The sequence below is a fragment of the Pagrus major genome, chromosome 8 (assembly GCF_040436345.1).
Source record: "Pagrus major chromosome 8, Pma_NU_1.0".
In the NCBI taxonomy this organism is placed as follows: Eukaryota; Metazoa; Chordata; class Actinopteri; order Spariformes; family Sparidae; genus Pagrus; species Pagrus major.
The window spans coordinates 4,307,606-4,329,601 of record NC_133222.1 but is presented as its reverse complement, the minus strand read 5'-3'; the positions used below and the strand labels follow the sequence as shown (position 1 = coordinate 4,329,601).

General features: G+C 41.4%; 1 protein-coding gene across 4 annotated transcripts; it reads left to right on the top strand.

Annotated features, from left to right (window-relative positions):
* Positions 1–10,891: 10,891 nt before the first annotated feature.
* Positions 10,892–21,737, top strand: nap1l4a (nucleosome assembly protein 1-like 4a). 4 transcript variants are annotated; one of them, XM_073471683.1, is made up of 15 exons: positions 10,911–10,974; positions 11,984–12,021; positions 12,598–12,670; positions 13,234–13,378; positions 13,907–13,993; positions 14,409–14,543; positions 14,624–14,695; positions 14,802–14,941; positions 15,192–15,337; positions 17,817–17,836; positions 17,961–18,080; positions 18,276–18,311; positions 18,492–18,545; positions 19,520–19,554; positions 19,916–21,737. In XM_073471683.1, the coding sequence occupies exons 2-14, from the start codon at positions 12,006–12,008 to the stop codon at positions 19,523–19,525; spliced, it is 1,050 nt and encodes a 349-aa protein (XP_073327784.1). In that variant the 5' UTR covers positions 10,911–10,974; positions 11,984–12,005; the 3' UTR covers positions 19,526–19,554; positions 19,916–21,737. The 4 variants fall into 4 exon arrangements, with proteins under 4 accessions (XP_073327781.1, XP_073327784.1, XP_073327782.1 ...); XM_073471680.1 differs by lacking the exon at positions 19,520–19,554 and having other exon boundaries at positions 10,892–10,974; XM_073471681.1 differs by lacking the exons at positions 10,911–10,974; positions 19,520–19,554 and adding an exon at positions 11,105–11,147 and having other exon boundaries at positions 19,916–20,050.
* The last annotated feature ends 259 nt before the right edge of the window (positions 21,738–21,996 follow it).

Below are 21,996 nucleotides of genomic sequence, written 5' to 3'. Positions count from 1 at the left end.
GTGAAACACACACAGACAAACAAGGAAAGCGAGAACAACACTTTTTTTTCTCTTTCTGGTCAGTCCGCTCTGTCTGTTTCTTACCTCAGCAACAACCACATCAAGTGAATTTGTACCGCTTTTGGCTGAGGACTTTGGTGGTTAACATGATTGTGAAAAGTGATGTACGGTGCCCACAGGCGAGCAGAGCTAAAAGAATTATCTGAGGACCTCTGGCCACATGCTGTCACAGCAGCAACCTTGCATGGGTGCAGGGAAGGCAAGTGGGCCCCGGTTCGACTCTTCCCGCAACCTGAACACACAGGCTGGAAATGCTAAAGAGCACCGATGTAGCCCCGGGCACAGACAACCTTTCCACCCTGTTTAAGCCTATTTTTGTTAATAAATTGGCGTATCTTTAGAAATGAAGCCTTGATATGTTTCTTCTCTATATTGACCTTTTTTGTGGTTTGACATAAAACACTGAGCAACGGGAGGACGCTTGACATTTATACAGAGACAGGAACAATTATCAGCTTCATGGTTTGTTGGATCAATGTCAATTGTGTTTTAAAAGCAATCAGAAATCTTACAAACAACTCTGGTTAATGTAGATTATCAGAGACATTTATATTATCTGTTCCCCAGAGAAAGTCATGTTAAAATAGCCAGAAAAAAACATTTGTCATTTAGAAATCTGCCACTAAAAGATAACATCCTTTTGTTACAAAATTGAGTATCTTTGCTGAGTAAGTCCAGGGAAAATGGGATACGCACAAAAAACAACTGTATTAAAAACCCCAAGAGACTTAATGATGGTAAAGCAGCAAAGGTTTATTGAAGCTCAACTAGATTCTGTTGGTCTGAGGACGAGCAGCGGCGCTACAGGCTGAATCAGGATCGAGATAAACTGATATCGCTCCTTCTCCTCCCTCCAAATGTCTGCTTTCCTGTGTCAGCCCTCTTTATCAAGTCCATAGCCTATTACAGGTCATTTGAAATCACCCAGAGAGAGAAAGCTTTCCCAGTCTTCCCTCCCTTCATTTTCATTGCTATCTATGCCAAAGAAAGCGCAGCTCAGACAGACAGTATGTACAACTTCCAACCCTTTATAAGGCTACTCATAAGGGGTGGAGGGGGTTTTTGGATTTTGAATACAAATTCTCACCATAACCTATTAAAACATCAAAAATAAACGTTTTATTTATTGTTGCTTTATTAAAATGTAGCCTGTTTCAAACCCAATCACCAGAATAAATGTTTTCTTTTCATTGTGACTTCTCTCTTTCTTTCTTTTTTTGTTCTCTCTTTAGGTTAGATCTTATGCTGTGACTATGCTGGGCTAATGCTGTGATTGGGTTTAAGCACAAAAACCACTTGGTTAGGGTTAGAAAAACATCATGTGATTGATGATTGACTTAAAATATCTTTTTTTTGTCGCAACAAACATGGCTGGAAATATTTTATTATGTTTCCTAAGTTGGGGTCACAAACCCCCAAGAAATCTTCACCTGAGAAGTAACTAGTAACTCCACAGTGGTCTAATAGATGTAATGCAGTAAAAAGTACACATTTTACCTCAGAAATGGAGTAAAAGTGTAGTACCAGAAAATGGAAATAAACCAAAGTACAAGTACCTCAAAAATGTACTTAGTTAGTTCACGTCGCTGGGTAATTGGCACTGGTGTCACTCGTGTCATGGATTAATTCAAGATAATTAAATTTCCAGAAAAATGCTTGAATAAGAAATCATACTACATGTATATATATATATCAAGAAGGGCATTTGACTGCGTTAAAGGACATAAAGGATTATTAGTTTTGAGTTTAAGGTTTAGCAGATCATGACATGCACCCTCTCCTACCCATCGACTGCAGAGGAAGCCATTTTTGTTGTGTGCGGTCAGGCTGACTCATCGCCTCGTCACTCGTCGACCCCACTCACTGATCATACCAGGTATCGAGGCTGCCTTTTGTTGGAAATGTTGCACTTGATGATGCGATATCTGTCCACTATTCAACCCTCTGTGTTTATCCAATTCCATCTTCTTTTCTGGAAGTGTCGGACGTGTCCACAAATGACATCAGGACGATAATTATTACAATTATGTATTGATTCAGAGGCAGCATTGTGGCATTGTGAGTGTCAGCTTTTCCATGCATAATTGTGGGACTTCAGACGGGCTAATTGCAGCTAACGCGACCAGCTGGGCTATTATTCATCATCCTCCACATTTCTTTTCTCTCCCTGGCTGCTGAACAATGATGGTCACCTTTGTGGGGGTCATTAGACTCATCCAGTTGATGAAGAGAAGAGGAAACACAAAATAAATGTCCTATTTATCGGACTAATGTTGGGTAAACAGCCTCAAAATGAGCATATCAGCTTGTAGTACTTGGTGAATTACTGTATCCAGTGTCTAGTGTCTTTTAGATGAATATTAAAATGCATCACAGCTTCTCTGTCTGCTTGATGAGAGTGAATGTTTGCATGAAAGTGTGATGGAGAAATCTTGTCATTCTTAGACTTAAAGGTTCAGTATGTAAGAAGAGGCCATGTGTTGAATTCATACTCCGCACAAATAGGGGGCAGCACATCACAGGAGTAACTGCCAAGTGGTACCAAGTGGTATTTATCCAGTTCTGGAGGAGAGAATCTGGTGAAGAGCCAGACGTGGAGGAGTTAACACCCAGAATCAAATGGGAAAAACAAGCTGGGGACCCAATTCTGAAAGAGGTGGGGTTTGTGTTTGGGATTGGGGTTGGTGTTGGTGTTGGGGTTTGGATTGGGGTTGGTGTTGGTGTTGGGGTCTGGAATGGGGTTTGGGTTAGGACTGGGGTTTGGGAAAGAACAATCCCACTGTTTAAAATTAACAAATCAATAACTTGTCAATAACTGTAGCTTGTCAACACTTATAAGAACAAAAAGATGCATTACTCAAGATTGAAAGAGAATCATGTGATCAAATGTGAAGTCCAAACCAAAGTGTAATAATTTGGTTTGAGAAAATATATAAAGAAATTTTATATAATTACATATTTAATAGGAATCTTTAAGCACTCAAACAAAGTACAACTTCATTTTTTTCACACGTAAGTCTTTCTCTCCCCGTCTTTCTCTTTTAAACAGAGCATTGAGCATCTGTGACTGGCGATGACTGTGATTGTTTTTGCATGTGTCAAAATACAGCTGCCAAGTGGAATGACTAATCACACAGAGTGCTTCTCCAATGCCTCTGTCTACATGTGTAATTTGACAGCGGCGGCATAAAGTGTTCCTGGGGTGGGCGAATGTTTGAGAGCCTGATGCTCAATGGTCCGTGATGTCGACTGCCATCATCACGCTGGTGCCACGGTGGCCGGTAACTACAGCTGTAGCTGTGACACGACCGCACACATTACCAGCATTACCAGCAGACTGCTGTGACCCTGTTATGGTTTCAGACTGCCAACACTAGGACCCAAAGTCTGCCTGGCTTTCATTCGTCATTCGTTCGTTCACACAATGTGCAAATGTAATTTAACGTGATCCCATTACGACTGAAGTCGATTCTAAATGTCTAAATCGAGGACGGTGATTAAACCGATCTTCTTTTATCCGTCGTGAGAAAAACAAATCATTCCTGTAATTTCTTGCACATTCAGAAAAGGAACAGCAGGTTATGGTGATACAGAAACAAGGATTTTTTAGACAGTTAAGACACCAAATTGAAAAAAGGTGATGAATTTCAGATTTCCCAGCAGTTAATTACAAATGGACACTTAAAGACAAGCAGTAGCTAAAGCAGTTTAGGCGATTCATTGATGTTTCCCTGTATTATCATTGCTTGAGGCTACATGTGTTACGCCTCTCTCTTGCTCTTTGTTTCTCAAGCAGCCTGTTCTTTTCCAAATGTCATATCTGATAAGTCGGATTGTGGTCCGGATGCATCCACATATCTGCTGTGTGTGTCATGTTGGATATGCCCAGCAGGATAGAAATTTCACATCAGGAGTTACAAGTCATTCAACAACGATTTCCATCAATCACTATAAGTGGTCTGAGAACTCACTGGTCACAAATAGCACAAATCAGTTTATTTCCGGCTTACGGGCTTGAAAGGAATCATGGAAAAAATCCAGATGTAACGTCAAGATCTGTTCAAATACGAATCTATATGGTTTTACGTTGACTTTGAGAACAGTGTCCAAAGAAAAAGCAAAAAGCCCGTCCTACGACTCAGCACTTCTCACCTCTGACCTGCCTGAGTGTCCAGAAACATAAACCTGCCTGTAGATAATGTTAAAGTCTTATCCAACAGTTCTCCCTGCGCCGGGGTCACAGAAGCAGCACAATGACGTTGTAACATCGCCCATTCCCCCTCCAGCAGTGGCACACAGCTCTGTGGCTGGAGAGACTCCTGATTAGATTTACCTTTCCTTAATGGGCCCCTGTCATCCCGCAGCCTGGAGGGCCATGACGAGATTCAAGCAGCTGGAGCCTCAGATAAACCCCACCTGTTGCGTTACGACAGCTTGTTCTGTCAGCAATACTGTCAGCTGTATTCCGCTTCTTTAATCCATTTACATGTGCGCAAAAACTGACAACTGCTTACATTAATCATGTTGACTTGATTATCTGTAAGAGATGTGTCTGACTGCTCATGATTCAAATAGACGTTGGACCGATGTTGTCAACACGATGTCAATCCCCTCTGTGAGCTGAACGCATAGGGTGACATGCAAGAAAGAGTTTTACACTTTACAATCTTGACTCAAATTCCACTTGCTAGCTTTTTTCTGTGCTTTTTCAAAATAAATTTTGTGAAGGCTCAAGAGAGGTGGGGAATGGCACCCAGGTTGAATCTGTCCCCGACACACTGCAGACCTCATCCTGATAGATTGCCAGCCGGACACACTGGTCTGTTTAGGCCCTATTGAGATTATTTGCTGCCCTAATTTCATTCTAGTTGAGGAAAATTGTGTTTATTCTTCAGCCAAGTTGAGTAACCATAAAAATTCCCATTCAACTAGGCTACCTGCATCAGGGCCGTCTTTATTTGTGCAAGTGTTGCTTGCCTTGCAAATAGCCAGACGCCTGCAGGTTTTCTTTCATTTCACTGGGGACTTGAGAGCTTGTAAAAACACATTTCAGTTTAATTCCCTGAAGAGGCATTTGTTTATTATCCCAGTAGTTGACATTGGGCATTCCCTGTAGATGTGCATATTTTTTGTTTATATTGTTATGGAGGTTGGGGCTGGTTTGTAAGCATTTTACTGCCAATATCACAATGTACAGTAAATCTGTGTAATCCCCCTAATTGCTTAACCTATTGGGCTTAAGATGTAGGCTCTAGGATATGATACTGACTAAATGACTTCTAAACTTGGTCAGTTCTCTATTTTCAGGTGGATGCGTGGATCTGAAGTTGGTAAGCTGCAGGATAGAGATACATTCAGTGGAGAGGAAACCTTAACTTAATGCACATGCAACTGCACGACTCCTACTGTGAAGATGTAGTTAAGTATGGAGAGAAAAACCCATGAAAAACACCAAATATACTTGATATATTTTCAGATTAATTCCATTAATAATGAAAATTATGCAAGTAAGCGTGCCCTTGAGAGAAAGTCCTGAAGTGTCAGAATTATATAAAACTCTGTTTTGTTGTCAAAATGTTGATGTTGAAATTATAGAGAAAAAACAGACATTTACATTTTTTTTGTCAACGCGCAAAATCCATCAATCAGTGTGTGTGTGTGTGTGTGTGTGTGTGTGTGTACGTGTTACTGGGTTGTTTTTCTGTTGGTGGCTAAAAGGTTTAGCTGTCCTTGCAGAATCAGAACGACGGAGACAGCAGAGGACAACAAATAGAAAAAACAAAACAAAACAAGATGTTATGATTGAAATTGCTTATCGGTGCAGACGAAAGTAAATTGCACTCAAATCGCGTAAAGCGCGGGCAGAGATCTCAGCCTGCCATAAGTTGGATCGATGGCTTTGCTGAATTTGTTACGCACGCAGGGCCTTCTGACGCAGCCACCTCGGACGAGATGTAGTAGTTCCGCTTGCCATTTTTCACCCAAGACCACCTCCTGTGAAAAATGGCTGCAGCTGTGTCAATGTGGCTTCTAGCCGTGTGTGCGCCTGTTTGTGTGTCTTATTTTGATGGCTTTTTACAGTCAGTGTGTATGTGTGTGTCTGTCTGATTATGGTGCACAGATAGGCCATTACCCATGCGTTAGGAGGAGAGGGGCTTAATGGAGGACAGAGGATGCAGGGGCAGGATGGCTCGTAAACACTGCCCTGTCCTCCCAGCCATATCAATACCGCCATCTGGGAGTTTGGCCACTTCATTCACTAAGCCAATACCCCAGTGGGATGAGACGGGCCGTCATAGACGCTGTTGCTACGTGTTCAATCAGCGGTAAAAAACACCGGGGCTATCGTGATATCCACTTTAAGGAGGATGTCAATTCTTTTCTTTCTCATTTTTTTTTGTGTGGTGTTTGTGAAAGTGAGAAACAAGGGCACGAAAAGAAAAGACAAAGAACATGAATTACAACAAGGGCATTGACTCGACCACATTGTCCGAGTCCAGACCACTCTTATATCAGACCAATAGAGCAGCAACATGCGTACCTTTCTTTTCTTTTTCAAAGGTAAAAGTATTGATCGAGAAATTATCATTCTCCAGATTTGTCTGCACCACACATTTCCACATTCAACCAATCAATGCTGAGGAAATGGCAAATCAATGTACGAAAAAGTGAAGACAATTAACACGCAGAGGTTCAATCATTTCTTTATTGTTTCTACACGCGTATTTCTATTGACGGTCACGAGGCCCGAGCCCGTCAAAGCAAGGAGACAGCTTTGTCATCATGTCATCAGTCGGATGCATCAAATCTGACACATTCACACCTGTTTTCGTTCTGCTAACTTGTGTGTTTTTGGAGTTGTGGCATGGGAACAAACCAGAAACAGCAGAAGCAGGATGGAGTGAACACGCGCTGGTTAAAAATGTACTGTTTCTTTATTATTTCTTTTAAGATACAGCAGTAAAGTCAGCCTCCAATAGGGACTGAGAGAAAGACAAGTCTCAGTTCAAACTGATTACCAAGCGGAAATCAAGGCATGATTAAAAAACTAGATAAAGAAAAGACGTCACTGGAAACCTTTTAACTGTAAAAACAGGGAGAAAAGTCAACGAGGGCAACTGGGGAGGGGCAGCAGGACGGACAGGCGCAGTACAAAAGATAAATTATTTAGCTGATACTCGGAAAATGGAAAAATCTAAGACAAGACACGTGCACATGTTGTTTTAGTGTTGTGTGTGCTGTACTGTTTAGCTGCGACAGAGAGAGCAGTCTACACTACTCTTAGTGATAACATGCGTATGACCTATACATGAATGGGTCAGAGAGAGGCCACGTTTGCCTTAGGGCTACATATTATTATTATTACGTCATCGAGGCGGAGGAGTCATGGAAGTTGTGAACTTCCTTGTGATATTTCTTGCAATTCCAAAGACTGATGTATGATGAGGACCTGCAAATTTCCCTTTTTAAGTATGACTCTGACAGAATGCACACGTGTGACGAGAGTTACACGATGAGATGCGTGTACACGCAGCTCGAAACAGCCCTTTTTGACTTGACAGGTGGAGGTGCACCAGCATACATAACATTTGAACAGCCAGGTGTTGTACCTCTGCCCACTCAGTGGAGCAGAGTGGGTACAAAAGACTTGAGTGCAGGTGTAATCTGAGGAGTCGGGGACTCACTGACAGGCTGAAGCTGTAAAGTACGTCTTTATGTGAGAGGTGCAGGTGTTACAACTGTCCAAACAATATCACTTTGACAGAGACTTTCGCAGAGGGTCACAAAACTACCAGAGGCATTAAAACAACAAAAATTAAAGGTGAAAGCTGCTGTAAGTGATATTTGTATTAGAATAAATGTTAATTAGCTCTATATTCCAACAGTAATCACTGTTTTAGAGTGTTTGGTCAGTAACCCACGTCTCTCCTCCACCTACTCATGCAGCAAAAGAGAAAAGAAATGTTCTGGTATCCCCGCCCACTTTATCCAATCAGGACACACGTACAGCAGCTTTAAATATGTAATATTTTAGATTTTTGCATTGAAATATCTTCAAACTACTGGATCTTTGTTATGCATTTTGTTGAGGCGTCTACTCACATTATTCCAAATGTTTCCAACAAAGTTTAAACCCACAGAAATCCACACGATTACACAAGGTAATAATGATGCGTAACACCCCAAAGTTAAAAAGTAATCTCTCAGCTCTCCTTCTGTCAGTAAAACGTCTCCGGATCAGTGCTGAATCTCATGTGATTCTGGGTGTTTACTCCTCCAGGTCTGGCTCTGCAGCCGACTCTCTCCTCCAGAGGTAGCTAATACCACTTGGTACTCTGAAAGTACTCAGTAGCTCAGGTACTGACTGATGCCCGACCTCCCTCTCGATCTTCTCCTTCTGTAGCCGCTGTAAATCACATCGGTGATGAATTCAAACTGGCCTCCTTCGATCTCAGAGGCTGCGTTTGGCCCCAGTCTCGTCGGCTAATAGCACAACTCGCTGTACAGCTAACCGAGCTAACTGAGCTTACATATTGCACTGTTAACGTCATCACACTGAGGTGATGGTGCACGATGAGCTCCACTCTACATTTAGCCCATTTTTCCATTAAAAAAAACACAATTAGCCCACGTTACCAAAAATAGCGATCTCAGTACACTTGTTTCTAGATTCCTGGCTCGTCCCAAATGCTACACAATCACATTTGATTTCTTCTGTTCGTACAGACCCTGCTGGCAAATGTCACGCTGTGACAGGCACAAAGCCTGGTCGCCACAGTCGTACCCTGAGGGGCTCCGGTGCTGTCACTTCCTCTCAGATGTGTACACTACGCAGTGGTTGATAGCGAACAGAAAAAAAGGGCCAGATTTTAGTGGTTTGTCTGGTCTGTTACCCAATGAGCTATTTTTCCCACAAAATGCGCATTTCCAGGAGCAAAAACATATGAAATGGTGGATCAGTACCTTTTTTTTCTGCGTGTATGATGTAAAAGATGTTGACTTTCTAATTAAGGAAGTAATTCTGAGGAGAATGACTCGAAGCTATAACTGCTCCTCACTTTCTGCCACACATGTTTAAAATCTCCCTCCACGTCATCTCTTGGATACAGTACAAGCACTGATGTTATCTGACGTAACAGGTAAATGATCGCACTCGTCCAACTGCCTCATTCGTGCAAAGACGAACTGTAATCACTTGTTGATGCCTTTTTCTCAATCGTGGCTTTCTGTTCAATGACGATGTGTTGTTTCAAGCTCAGAAAGGCTATTTTTCATCAGGTAAAAATAAAAAGTAAACACGGCATGGCACTCCCAACACTCCCAACTAGCTGCTGTGGGGTTATGTGACTTGCTTTGATTATTTATACATATCCTATATATATATATAGAGAGAGAGAGATATACCATCTCTTACAGCCATGTGAGAGAGATGAACAGCCAGCTCTCTAATGTTGATATCTCATATTTGTCCCTGTGTTATTATAATGTCTTCATAAGCAAAATGTGGCAGACTTTATTTAAAAAAACAACCTTCAAGACTTGTCGAATGTCTACTTTCTACAATATGAGAGCATCTTTTTAAAGTACGGACACTTATACAGTCACTGTCTCCCATGAGACACGGGTATATGAAGCCCTCTTGTGGTCTAAAATAAATCTGTCCGATTCCTGAGGATTTGTACAAAATTGCAGAGATGAATAAATGTTAATAATCTGGATAAGAGCTCAAAACATGCGTCAAAGACTCCTCCAAAATCTCAAAAGGTTTAGGATGCAAGACAGAATCATTATCACTTAAGGATCACACGTTGTACGTAGGATTTCTGAATTCATCTGGAGTTGTCAGACACATCTTTGGAATAAATCACTGTATGTTATGACGCATGCATTTCAAATGAGCTGCTGTCTGGCATGTAGCGTTCGCTGTTCAGAATTCAGAGGGTTTCTAAAGGATAGGTGTAAAATTAAAAAGAGGCCCGGGCACCTCTTTAAGCACGCAGTGTTGGTTTACTGCCAGTTTTGGCTGGCGCGTACGTGCAAGCTGTAGTAGTAGCCTCCTAACTATGGTACTAGCTCTTGCCAAATGTGCACATAAGTCACCTCGAGAGCTACTTAGGGGGGAGACCACATTGACCTCTGTGTTGGGACGTTACGGCAGATACTATAATGCGTGTTAATCAAGCATTTCAGATGTTACCCTTGTCCCAGGATCAAGCCTATCATTGTTATCCTTTCAGTCGGCTGTACTCTTCTTCTGCTTCTCCCAGGAAGTCAGAGTGTGGCAGAGCTTGTCAGTGACGCAGTGCACCTGAACAAGCTTGTCTCAGGTCGGGAGTGTACGTGAGCAGATCTTGCAGGATCACCTCACCCTTTTCTTTCCCCGCCCTACCCTACCCTACCCTACCAACACACACCGAACTCTCCCAGCCCGTGCTTTTTATTTAATGCATTGCATAAATCAACAGAAAAACACATCATTTATATTTTTGTAGCTCATGAAACATCTGGCCAAGGGGACACTCAGACCAAGATGGAGACAAAAACACACTGACATTTGGAAAAACTTGCTGTACCTGAATCTCACATTTGATTATTGAAAATAGGCTAAATGTTTTGTATTTCCTCTGTCTGATGTCTGACAGGATTCCCACACAGACAGTAGATGTTACCGTGTGTCTGATGGTGCTGTTTTTCTGTGTTTTTCAGAGGGCAGGGTGATGATCGAGTGAGACTATTTGCGTCCCCCCCCTGCACTTCGCATTTTGGCAACACGGCACTTGAATGCAACACCGTGGCCCCTCCTCCAACCCCGGCTCGTCCAATCAGAGCCCGCGATGCTGGAGCGCGTGTGTGCGGGGTTGAAGCGAAGACGCGTGAGCGACGCGACCAGCTTGAATTCCGCTCAGCTAAGAGGTAAGAAAAGCTACAACAGCTGGCGGCCGCGGACGTTTCCATTAAAAAAAAAAAAGGGGAGCGTTTGCTGCCATGTCGGCTCGTTAGTCGCTAACGTTGACGGATCGCCGGTGAACCGTTTTCAGGACACTTTGCTGTCACTCCTGCGGCTTTTATTAGCGCGCGAGCTAACGGTACCTAGCTTGTGTTAGCTTGTCAACGCGGCTAGCTGGAAGCTAGTAGCCTAGCTGGACCGTTTAACGGCTAGTTTTATCTACACGATTAAAAGGCGTTTCGTTGTTGTTTCAGCGAGTCGGTAGGATACTTTGTTAGACTTGGCTTGTACGAATCGAGGAGGAAAGGTTAACGTGAAGTGTTAATCTTCGCGCTTGCTTGTTAGCTGAAGCATTGTTCCTAGCACGTTGCCTTTCGGAGTTTCTCGCTAACTAGCTAGCCCGGTTTAGCCGCTGTCAGATCTTTTGGCACCGCCCATACCAGGTGGTTTATTAGTACGTGGTTGTTTGTGAACCGATGTGAGCGTGTAGTATCGTTTGATATCGCTCCCATCAGTGTCCCACTGTGACTGTCAGAGCCAGCGATAGTCCTCTTACTTGTTGAAAGCGGAGAGGAGCTAACTTTGGTGGCCGTAGCTTGGCTAACCCAGCTGCTGTTAGCATGTCAATGCGTCATCGGCCTGCGCTTGCTCAACACCAGTGCTGCTGTTTATCAGTCAAAGTTAGCTCAGCTGGTCTGTCTGCTGCTCTGGTTTCTCTCTCTGACGCTTGTTTTAGTTTGTACCTTTTTGGGAAAACCATTTGGGATGTAAGAACTGAACACGGATGATTGTGTGGCAATGTCATAATGAAAAACGTCTTGAAAGAAGAAGGATTATTACATGAATCCTATTAACAATAGACGGTGTTAACAGCCATTCAGCCTGTTACTTGTTCTGTCAGTAGTTACTCAATCACTGTCTGTGACTCATGTGAGTGTGTTTCAAATAAAAAATAATTGTTCTGTGTCCCATCAGAGGAAGGAGCTGCCACTCAGTAATGGACGCCAATAAAGGTAAAGTCAAACATGCTCTTAAATTGTTTTCTGTCAGGGTTTAACATGTATAGATGCAGAAAAAAGAAGAGTACTAACTTAAAAAATGACATTATAACCTCAGGAATAGTTTGAGCAACAACTCTTAACAAGTATAAACAAAACAGAACTTGTCAGGTTTCGTGGTTTTTATTTAATAACGCTGTTATAGTGTCGGATTGTGTAATAGTTTGAATGAAAAGTGTGGCACAACTAGGGCTGCACAATTAATCGCTAAATAATCGAAATCGCAAGAGCTGCAATCATGATATAAAGATAAAATGTGTCACAAAACAGTGTTTTAATGACATTTTATGGCACTGCAGAGACGCTCTGCCCTACAAAGCTTGTTCTCCAGATGTAATAAAACATTTGTTTGGCAAAAGACCAGAAGAAATGCCTCATCATCAAAATTGTGATGTAAAATTTAATCATGAATAAGAACAATAATAATGTTTGACCATATCGTGCAGCCCTAGGCACAACCCTTACAAGGTAATTTGTGTAATGATGATGTAAGTTGCATACCTGCATAAATATTATGTGTTGGTGCTGCAGGTAAAGGGGATCAAGGGATGCAGAATCCAGGTGGGCAGATGGACAGACCTGTCAGCTTCCACTTTTTGGAAAGGTCAGTACAGATCTTGCTGTGTTTGTGTTGTGAGGTAGAAGGTACAAATATTCAGTTGCTGGAGTTTTTAAGATGAATTTGGGCAAATGGTAACAACAATTATTAGCACACAACATACAGATGAAACCATGTTACTATGAAGCCTACTCACCCATGGTAGAAGCACACGAATCAAGGAAAAATAAAGAAATTAACCCAATCTTAGCAAATCAGCAATATCAGGCAGGCATGATACTCATGAAACACACCCAGTGGGATATGAAACTAAACAACGTTGCACACATGATGTTACAGCGACGTGCCCAGTGGAATCAAGGTGGTAGTATAAATAACATTACCATCTGATATGCCTAAAATTGTACATTACACACATGTAAAATACAACCAGTTTGATTATAATGATGATTATTGTTATTATAAGCGTTTTTACTTTCTACATCCTAGGTTGAGGACTTGCTTATTAACAATTACAGATTATGTTTTACTTCTAAAACATCAATCACAATATTATATTTACTACCATTCAACTTCACATCAATTCTCATGTGTCTCTTTTCTCACAGCATGCTTCCCAAAGTAGTGAAGAGGCGAGTGCACGCTTTGAAAAGGCTACAGGTGCAGTGTGCCAACATAGAGGCTAAATTCTACGAGGAGGTCCACGAGCTAGAGAGGAAGTATGCTGCCCTCTACCAGCCGCTGTTCGAGAAGGTACAGTTAGTAATGTTCTTGTTTTATGTTTATGCTAACGGAGCAAAGACGAGGTGTCTTATTTGTTAAGAGGCCAAGTATTCAAGATGCACTTGTGTCGCTTCCTGCACTAATGGATGGCGAAGTGTGTCTTCTCTGGTCCGATCTGAGGTCAGTGAGGATGCCTCCTTGGTGCTAAATTGAAAACTGCAACAACGAGTAGTCAACTGTTCTTTTGTCAGTCAAGGCTATTTCCAGCGCGAGTGACAAGAACTCAACCATTCTTAGTCGCACGGAAGACTGACAGCTGTAATCCTGCTGCACCTGTTTCTACTGAGTGTGTGTGTGTGTGTGTGTGTGTGTGTGTGTGTGTGTGTGTGTGTGTGTGTGTGTGTGTGTGTGTCAGTGCCTCTCAAATGGTATTGATTTCAGTTTGCTGGCTGAAAATAATTCGTCCTGATCGAGTAAATGCTCGTTCATGTACAGATATTTCACGCTAATATTTCCAGATCCGTCTCTAAAATGATTAACTGTGCGTGTTCATCACAGAGACGAGACATTGTCACAGGAACAGTGGAACCCACAGATGAAGAGTGCGAGTGGCACAGTGACAGAGAGGAAGAGGAGGAGCTAGCTGTGAGTACTCATTTGATTTGTTTGTCTTCAGCGCCCAATGATCACCTCTTCTTGTACTTCTTGAGTTTTGTTTTGTTTAGTTTTTTACAGTGAAGGAAAAGATCTGCCAAATTACTTAATTAAGATTTAAACCTTTTTATATTCAGCAACAAGCTTTTCTCTCTATGGTGGATGAAGATATGAATGCAAGGAAAAGAGTTAAATGTGATTCAAATGAGAATCACCAAGACTAACAAACTGTGATGACTGTGTGACTGATGGGTCTTGTTGTTATCTTGTGTTTGCTTTTACGCACAAGATATGCGTCTTGTAAAGGATCTTGATGTCAATGAGACTCGAAAGCTTCAAACTAGATTGTTGAAGCTGTTTTGTTTAAAACTGATTTTTGATGAGTTCTCTGTTGCGCTGCCTGCAGGAGGAGGTAAAGGAAAAAGCTGCTATTGAGGATGCAAAGAAAGAGGAAGCCACACCAGAGGAAGACCCAAAAGGCATCCCTGAGTTCTGGCTCACCATATTCAAGAGTGTGGACATGCTCAGTGACATGCTACAGGTACGGTTAAATGCTTAATCTGTCATTCATATTTTGAGCCGTGTCATGTGTCTCTAATCTAACTGTTTGTGTACCACCAGGAACACGATGAGCCCATCCTAAAGCACCTGAAAGATATTCAAGTGAAGTTTTCTGAGCCTGGACAGCCGATGGTCAGTAATCCTCATGTTGCAACAATGAAGTGATATCATTTAAAAACTTAATGGCACTTGAATGCTGAGTGAAACGATCCATCTCTTTTGGTCTTTCTCCCCACAGAGTTTCACATTAGAGTTCCACTTTGAGCCCAATGGTTACTTCAACAATGCAGTTCTCACTAAAGTCTACAAGATGAAGTCAGAGCCTGATGCCTCAGACCCTTTCTCATTCGAGGGACCAGAGATCATTGATTGTGAAGGGTAAGAACCGAAGCACAAGCATGTTTTTTTACACTGTGGCTTTGACACATGTCGAGGTTTATGTAAAAAAATAGAGACTGTGTGGTTTGTAAAAACATTTCTGCTCACTCTTTCTATATTAATCTCTTGACTTTACATCCCACATACCAGCCTCCTCTTGGCACTTCTTCCAACTTTTACCTTTTTTTGCGTCCTTGCTTTTTGCCGCCTCTCACTTTTTTTTTTTCTTTTGCACTCCTCTTCTCTCTAGCTGTCAGATAGACTGGCACAAGGGGAAGGATGTGACGGTGAAAACCATTAAGAAGAAGCAGAAGCATAAAGGCCGTGGCACTGTCCGCACTGTTACCAAACAGGTCCCCAACGACTCTTTCTTCAACTTCTTTAACCCCGTCAAAGGTGAGAACATACTGAACGTGGTGGATTCTCTGGAGGTCTAAATGTAACATTCAAAGCAATTACTCCTACCTCTTTTAACAACTTATGAATGCATCTCACACAGTAGTAAATATTCAGATTCATAGCTACACAAACCTCTTGAGCAAACACTGAATCGCTGACAGCTGTGAGAGGGAGAGCCACTCACAAATACACCTGCTCGAAGGTTAATCTGCAGGCAGGGAGGCAACACGCAAGCCATGTGGTCTTAACATCGATCACTGCATTAAGATGAGTTCAGCAGCAGGTGGCGCCAGACTCTTAAACTGTGTTGGGTTGCACTGTCACTGCTGTGTGTACTAGTCTGATGTTGAGCTGTGCTCACTGGGCCGTTGAACTTTTACATCAGCTCTGGTTTAACCATTATTTTCCTGCTTGGAGAGTTTAGGAGTTTGTTGTGGGGTCAGTTAATGTTTGGCATAAGGATGACTGATCTAAAGCTTTAGGCAAAGTTGTGAGACCACTGACAAAACAACAGTTTATCCACCTAAAACAACAATCTGTAAGTGTTACATTTATACAGTATAAAGCACATATTTTAAGAGTAAACACCTCAAAGAGCTTCCAAAGAATAAATGGATTTAAATGTGACTCATCACAGATGCAGTGCTCTTCAACAATAACAGTAAGAGTGTGTCTGTGTCTTAAATATTTCTTAAGCTTGGTGCCTTTTAGGATGATGCTGTCTGATGAAACATTTGGGGCATTAGGTAACCTTACAGACGCGATTACACCCATCAAAGCTGAGGGTGAGGTCTGTCTAAGTCTGCAGTCTTTCATCGACGGTTGTCTTTGAGTCAGGTATCTTAAAATGAGCCATTCTCTCTCAAAGGATCAGTCAGTAAGTTATTTTAATGACCGCTGTGTTTCCTGTGCAGTCAGCTCACCCTTCAGACATGCCTGGACTCATTCTGACTTTGAGAAGTTGACCTGATCACTCATTGGCTGAGCAAATCTCTGTCTCACTGGTTCAGTCATAGCCTCAGTTTATGACTGGTGAATATAAATAGCTCTTTGTCAGGTGTGTTCAGGTGTGCAGTTCTGGGGATGGGATGTCTATCAGTGATTAAGCCATCCTTTCACTAATCATGTGAACACACACACACAGAGTGCTTATGCTTTGACTGGTGAGCAGTCAGTGGATGCGTGAACTGAAGATTGAAGTTTTCATTAAGTAGATGACGCAGCTGTTTTTGATGTGACACAACAGAATTTCTTGATCTTGACATGTTTCTCGCAACAACAGCAACAAAACCAGATAAACACAACTTATCTTATCTGCATCTGCTGTCAGAGGAAGAGCATTTCTTGTAAATGGTTGCTTCTCTTCTTCCAGGATAGCGTGCGAGTATTATAAGAATGTTTTTTGTCAATAACATTGATCCGATCGTTGCACAAACTCATTTGAATCCTGCACTTTTAAGAAGATTAAGACCAAAATGAGCTTACTGCGGATGTCTAGTATTTGTGTGTGCAGTATGTCAGAAAATAACAAACACGAGATGTCCGTGAGAAAACACCAGATATATATCAAGAGGTATTTAAGAAATGGTGTCTCATTACTTTCTTTGTCTCCCAGGAAGCACTGATACATTTTAACTCTTACGTGATCAGCTCAGAACAAACTGATCATGATTTTGTTTATGTTTAAAAAAGAAAAAATAGTGGTTCAACTAATGTAAGTGTCTCCTCTTCATGTCTGACTCATGCTAGTTTACATTTACTTTCCTTGAATGTGTTGTCAGTTGTTGCTCATAATTTAGTGTGTCCCTTTTGATGGGAAGAAATGAAAAATTCATACAAAACTAGTGTTTTATTTTAAAATTCGATGTTGTAATACCGTAAAGACTGCTGTGTAAAGGTAATGCCCACTAAGCAGGCCGTTCAGATAAAGATCTTGCAGTTGCTCAGGAAAATTGCTGTCATTGCCTAAAAGTTTATAGCTTTAGATATTGTTCTTTGGGTCCTTTTTGGGTTGTGCTTTTTAAAAGTATGGTGATCGTACTGTGTTAGAGTACAGGATCTAAAATCAGATACTCACACCGCAAAAAGTACAAAACCTTGTATGCCGTGTAACAGCAGTTTCCTCCGCTGCAACATTGTTGGAAGAGGAGGAAGGATGGGATGATGTCACCTTTAGTCAGTGGAGCGCAGCTGTTTGCTAAGGACCTGTCACTATCTGTGGATGACGAGCTCTACCGCTGTGATGTCACTAATAATGAGCATCCTTGTTGCCATAAATGGACTTTCAGATGTTGGTTAAATTACGGGGTGGTGTCCGTCTGTGACAGTCAGTTCAGCTGGTAATTTTAAAAATGAATGTTTTGTTTAAAATCACGTTTTCCACTTTACATCATCCCTTTTAATTGCCTACTGTGGTCATTGTAAAGCAGTGTTGTGGTGTTCATTGCTGAAGTTGTGTATGTTCTTTCCCTTACAGCTTCACCAGATGGAGAAATGGTGAGTACAATGTAGCTTATTCTTAATAAAAATCACCACCGGTTTTATTGCGTCTGCCTCTAACATCAATCTATGAGACTTGTAAGCCGTGTGAAAATGGTTTCTTTGTGTTCCTGTTTTATAGGACGAAGACTCTGAGTTCACTCTAGCCACAGACTTTGAGATAGGTCATTTCTTCCGTGAGAGAATAGTTCCCAGAGCAGTGCTGTATTTCACTGGAGAGGCCCTGGAAGATGACGAGAGTGTGAGTGTTTCTCCTCTAACACACACTAACGCTGTTATAGTTGGGCACAGGGAAAAAGCCACAAGATGAGATGTTTGGTCACTGGAAAAAAAAAAAAAAAAAGGAGTAGGACATTTAAGCTAAACTTGTCATGACTGTTGTACCACATGTGGGCGTGTTTTTTACTCTCAATTTTATATGTTTGTTTTTATGCAGTTTGAAGAGGAGGAGCTGGAAGAGGGAGATGAAGAGGTGAGTCAAGTCCTGAATTTGATCTGATGTCACACAACACTGCTAAACTGTGTGATGATAATAATAATGATAATTAAAGCCCAGTAAATACTTTTTACAATACTTTTATATTGTCATATCAGTCAGGCTTTGATAATATTTCTTTGAATATCTCATAATCATCTTGTCTTTGTGTGTCAGGAGCAAGATGAGGAGGGTGATGATGACGATGATGAGGGAGATTTTGACCCCAAGGTCAGTTTGAATTCTTGTTTTTTTAACTTTTTCCAATGTGAGTGCTTTTATTGGTGCAGTGAGCGGCATCAGGAAGCTCAGTGAACATCGTATTGATGCTAAAGCACTTCGGTGAGATACACGCTCTTATTGTCTTGGTTTAAGCCTTGAGTGCTGCGTTGCACCTCAGTTTATTTTGCTCCAGCCTGGTAATGGACACACTGAGAAGATGCCATTGCAAATGTTTTCTGACGATGTTTGAAACGCGTTAACACACTGTTTTCATCTGATACGCTTCTTCTTGTCCAGTGCTGCTTGTAATTAACTGCAACATCATAAATGCTCCCACAGGGGATGAAAGTGATCCAGGAGGTTCTGTATCTCTCACTTATTCACTCACTCTCTGTGTTGATGGTGGTATTTTATGGACAGACATTAGATGTAATTTGGCTGTTACAGATGTAAAAGACTTACAGTTATTCGGTTCAAAGAGTTTACTGAACATTATAATGAAACTACAAACGTATTCTAGCTGTACTGGCAGTTTTATGACCCACGATGTTAAGAATCTGAGCATTTCTTCATGTATTCATGAAACTTCTCTAACTGTATCTCCACCAGCTCAGGCATTTCTTAGAGGTGTTCTTGTTTTCTCTCTAGCCATTGGCTACAAATTATGACATAATAACAGCCGGTGATGGAGCCATTTATTATGTGGTTTGGCTGAGGCGATGCATTATGAGCTATTCCCAGTCCGATAGTAAGCATCACAACGCTGCTTTGTCTGTGAATGACTCCCTCTAGCAGCTTGTTGTGGTGAGTTTCTCTCTCGTGGTACCTGCGCAGTTATTAATTTTGCTTCAGGAATTCAGTGCGCTCATTCTCACCAACCTCAGCGATGTTTCACTTGGCTCACGATGTCATTCCCTGAATGTGACGATTAAACTTGTGCGTATTGTTGTCTCTCCCTTCCCTGGATCCCCCCTCCATTACAGGCATAATCAATCATTCTCACCCCATGCATTTCTAGGTAAGGGAGAAATAAGGACGGCGTCCCATATTCATTGTACACTTTGGTTTTATCATTGTGGCTGCCTCTCTCTTTCACTACATCCTCGATTCTCCAAGTAGTGCGAGATGTTTTAGGCTCCTCAACTCACATCTTGGGTAGACGCGGCTTCTTTCCTTTCTCTTTCTATCTCTTTCCTCCTGTAGTCCCATCCCAGGTTTCTAACACTTGTTCCCATTTGCTGTAACAAAAAAAAAAAGTGACTTTCTTCTTCTAGCGTCTGCTTTCTTGGTAGCTTCTTCTTCTACTTGCTAGTTAGTGGCTTTTACTAGCTGTCGTCTTGTTTGCTAATCCAATTTCTCTCCCGTCTGCCCCCCTACAGAAAGAACAGCCCCAGCCTGCCGAATGCAAACAGCAGTAACCGTGGTGATCAGGGGAGGCGGAGACCTGCTCTCCGTCAAATCAGTTCTTAGCCAATCAGCAAGTCCTCCTACTCTTGCAGGCTCTGCCCTTTTATGAACTCTCATCTGAACGCAATAGAACGCAAACCAAACTGCGTTTTTACTATGTGCATGACTTCTTTTTCGTTTGTCTTGCGCCCATCTCACCCATATTTTTTTTTTTTTTTTATTTGGCTTCATTCGAACTCCAAGCGGGAAGTGACTTGACTAACTAAACGCACCATGGCATCACATAGGGGACAGTCTCGTTTTGATTAAAGGTGGAGTAGGTCACTACTACTGCCAAGAACCTCAGAACATCATCATAAGGATAAAAAAAAAAAAAAAAGATAGGAAAGAAATGGCTCCCAATGTTAGTTTTCATGGAAATTGATCAGTTACTCAGGGTTTTTTAATGCCAACAAGAGAAGTATAAGTTTACCAGGAAACTGCTGAACAAGTTTGACTTAATCTTTCACTGGGGTTGCTGCAGTGTTTTTTTTCTTTTTGTTTATGGTGTTTTTTTAAGAGACAAAACAATGTATCATTTTGAATTTAATTTACTTTTTTAAATGTTCATTGTCATGTCATTGGACTATTTATTCTGGTGTCATGCAGCTGTATGGAGGAGGGGGGGGGGGTGCATTTTAGGAACTCTTTAAGGCCCAGCGACAGTAACAAGCTAATTTTTTTTTTCTCTTATTTGGGCTTAGCAGGTCAGCAAACACAAATACTGCCAAGTCATGTCGTTTTATCGTCAAAATGAATCTCAAACATTGAATAAACGTGTCCTGCATCAGTACTGCTCACTTCTGCCCAGGTGTATTGGGCTTAACAAGCATTTAAACAGAGCAACTGAGTGGACACCTAACACTAATTGAAATCATGTGACAAGCAAGAGGTCATATGTCAAAAACCGTCAGATATTTCTCTTCCCCTGTTCGCCCCACCACCCCTGAAACGCTCTCAATACTCGCTAAAGGATAATAAGAACAATTCACAAAATCAAGACATTATGAAAGTAGACATTTTTCGTCCACGTTGGTTGGATTTCCCCCAGCCCGAACATCACACCCCATTCTGGTTAATATTTCCCCTAAAAAGGTGACGCATTGAAGCAGACAAAGTGGCAAACCTGCAACCTGTCGAGGTTGTTTTATAAGATATCACTTGTGGTATGTATTTAGCTCTTAACTAAAGTCATTTAAAGTCATTGATGGGAGAACAGCGGGCGGGTGTTTGGATCAAATGTAAATTCTGTTGCCAACGAGCCAAAAAAAAAAACACGAAAGACAAAACACACCGTTCTTTTTATTAAATTGTTTGCCAATTGTCATTAACACAGTGTAATCTAATTCTGCGTTTAAAGTTGTTTAAGAATATATAAATATTTCTGTTATTGTCTAATGATTCAGTAGAATGTCTGTGGAAAAACAAATATAAGAGGTTGCCAATGTATTTTATATACTGCACTTGGATTTTGGCCCGGTCGGTTGGACACGTTTGCCTGGTGACTGGTCTACGATAGCAGTCACAGCGAAAGATAATACCCACCCCTTCTCTCTTTTTAAAAAGAACGATTGTAGATCTTATTAGACGGATCTCTCCGAGCCACGGTTGACATCTTCAAATCTACCACATTGGACCGTGTGCTAGCAATGGCCTTAACTGGTTCTTATTCACAATTTGTTACTTGCGCAATATTTCTTTTCAATTTGTACAGAGTTAGTTAAAATATTCTATTAAAGTTGTGCGACATGGAAATGTGTTTTTGTGTGTGTGTCCTCTGTCCTTTTTGGATTTACCAGTAAGAGTGAAGATTTAAAATGAACATTAAGTTTGTGTAGATGTATTTTTGAACAATATATTTTGATATTTTAAACTCCTGAGATGAATCTTGTGACCTGGTGGAGGTTTGGAGACGCCGATGTAAAGATTTGATCAGTGATTTGAATCCCTAGTGAAGTGGTGAAGGACTACGAGAGTAAAAAGTAAGATGTTTATGTTCTTTACACACGTGGAT

Coding starts and splice junctions, on each gene's coding strand:
- nap1l4a (XM_073471680.1), top strand. Junction 12,671..13,233: donor AGCTTCCACTTTTTGGAAAG/GTCAGTACAGAT, acceptor CTTTTCTCACAG/CATGCTTCCCAAAGTAGTGA. Junction 15,338..17,816: donor CTTCTTTAACCCCGTCAAAG/GTGAGAACATAC, acceptor TTTCCCTTACAG/CTTCACCAGATGGAGAAATG.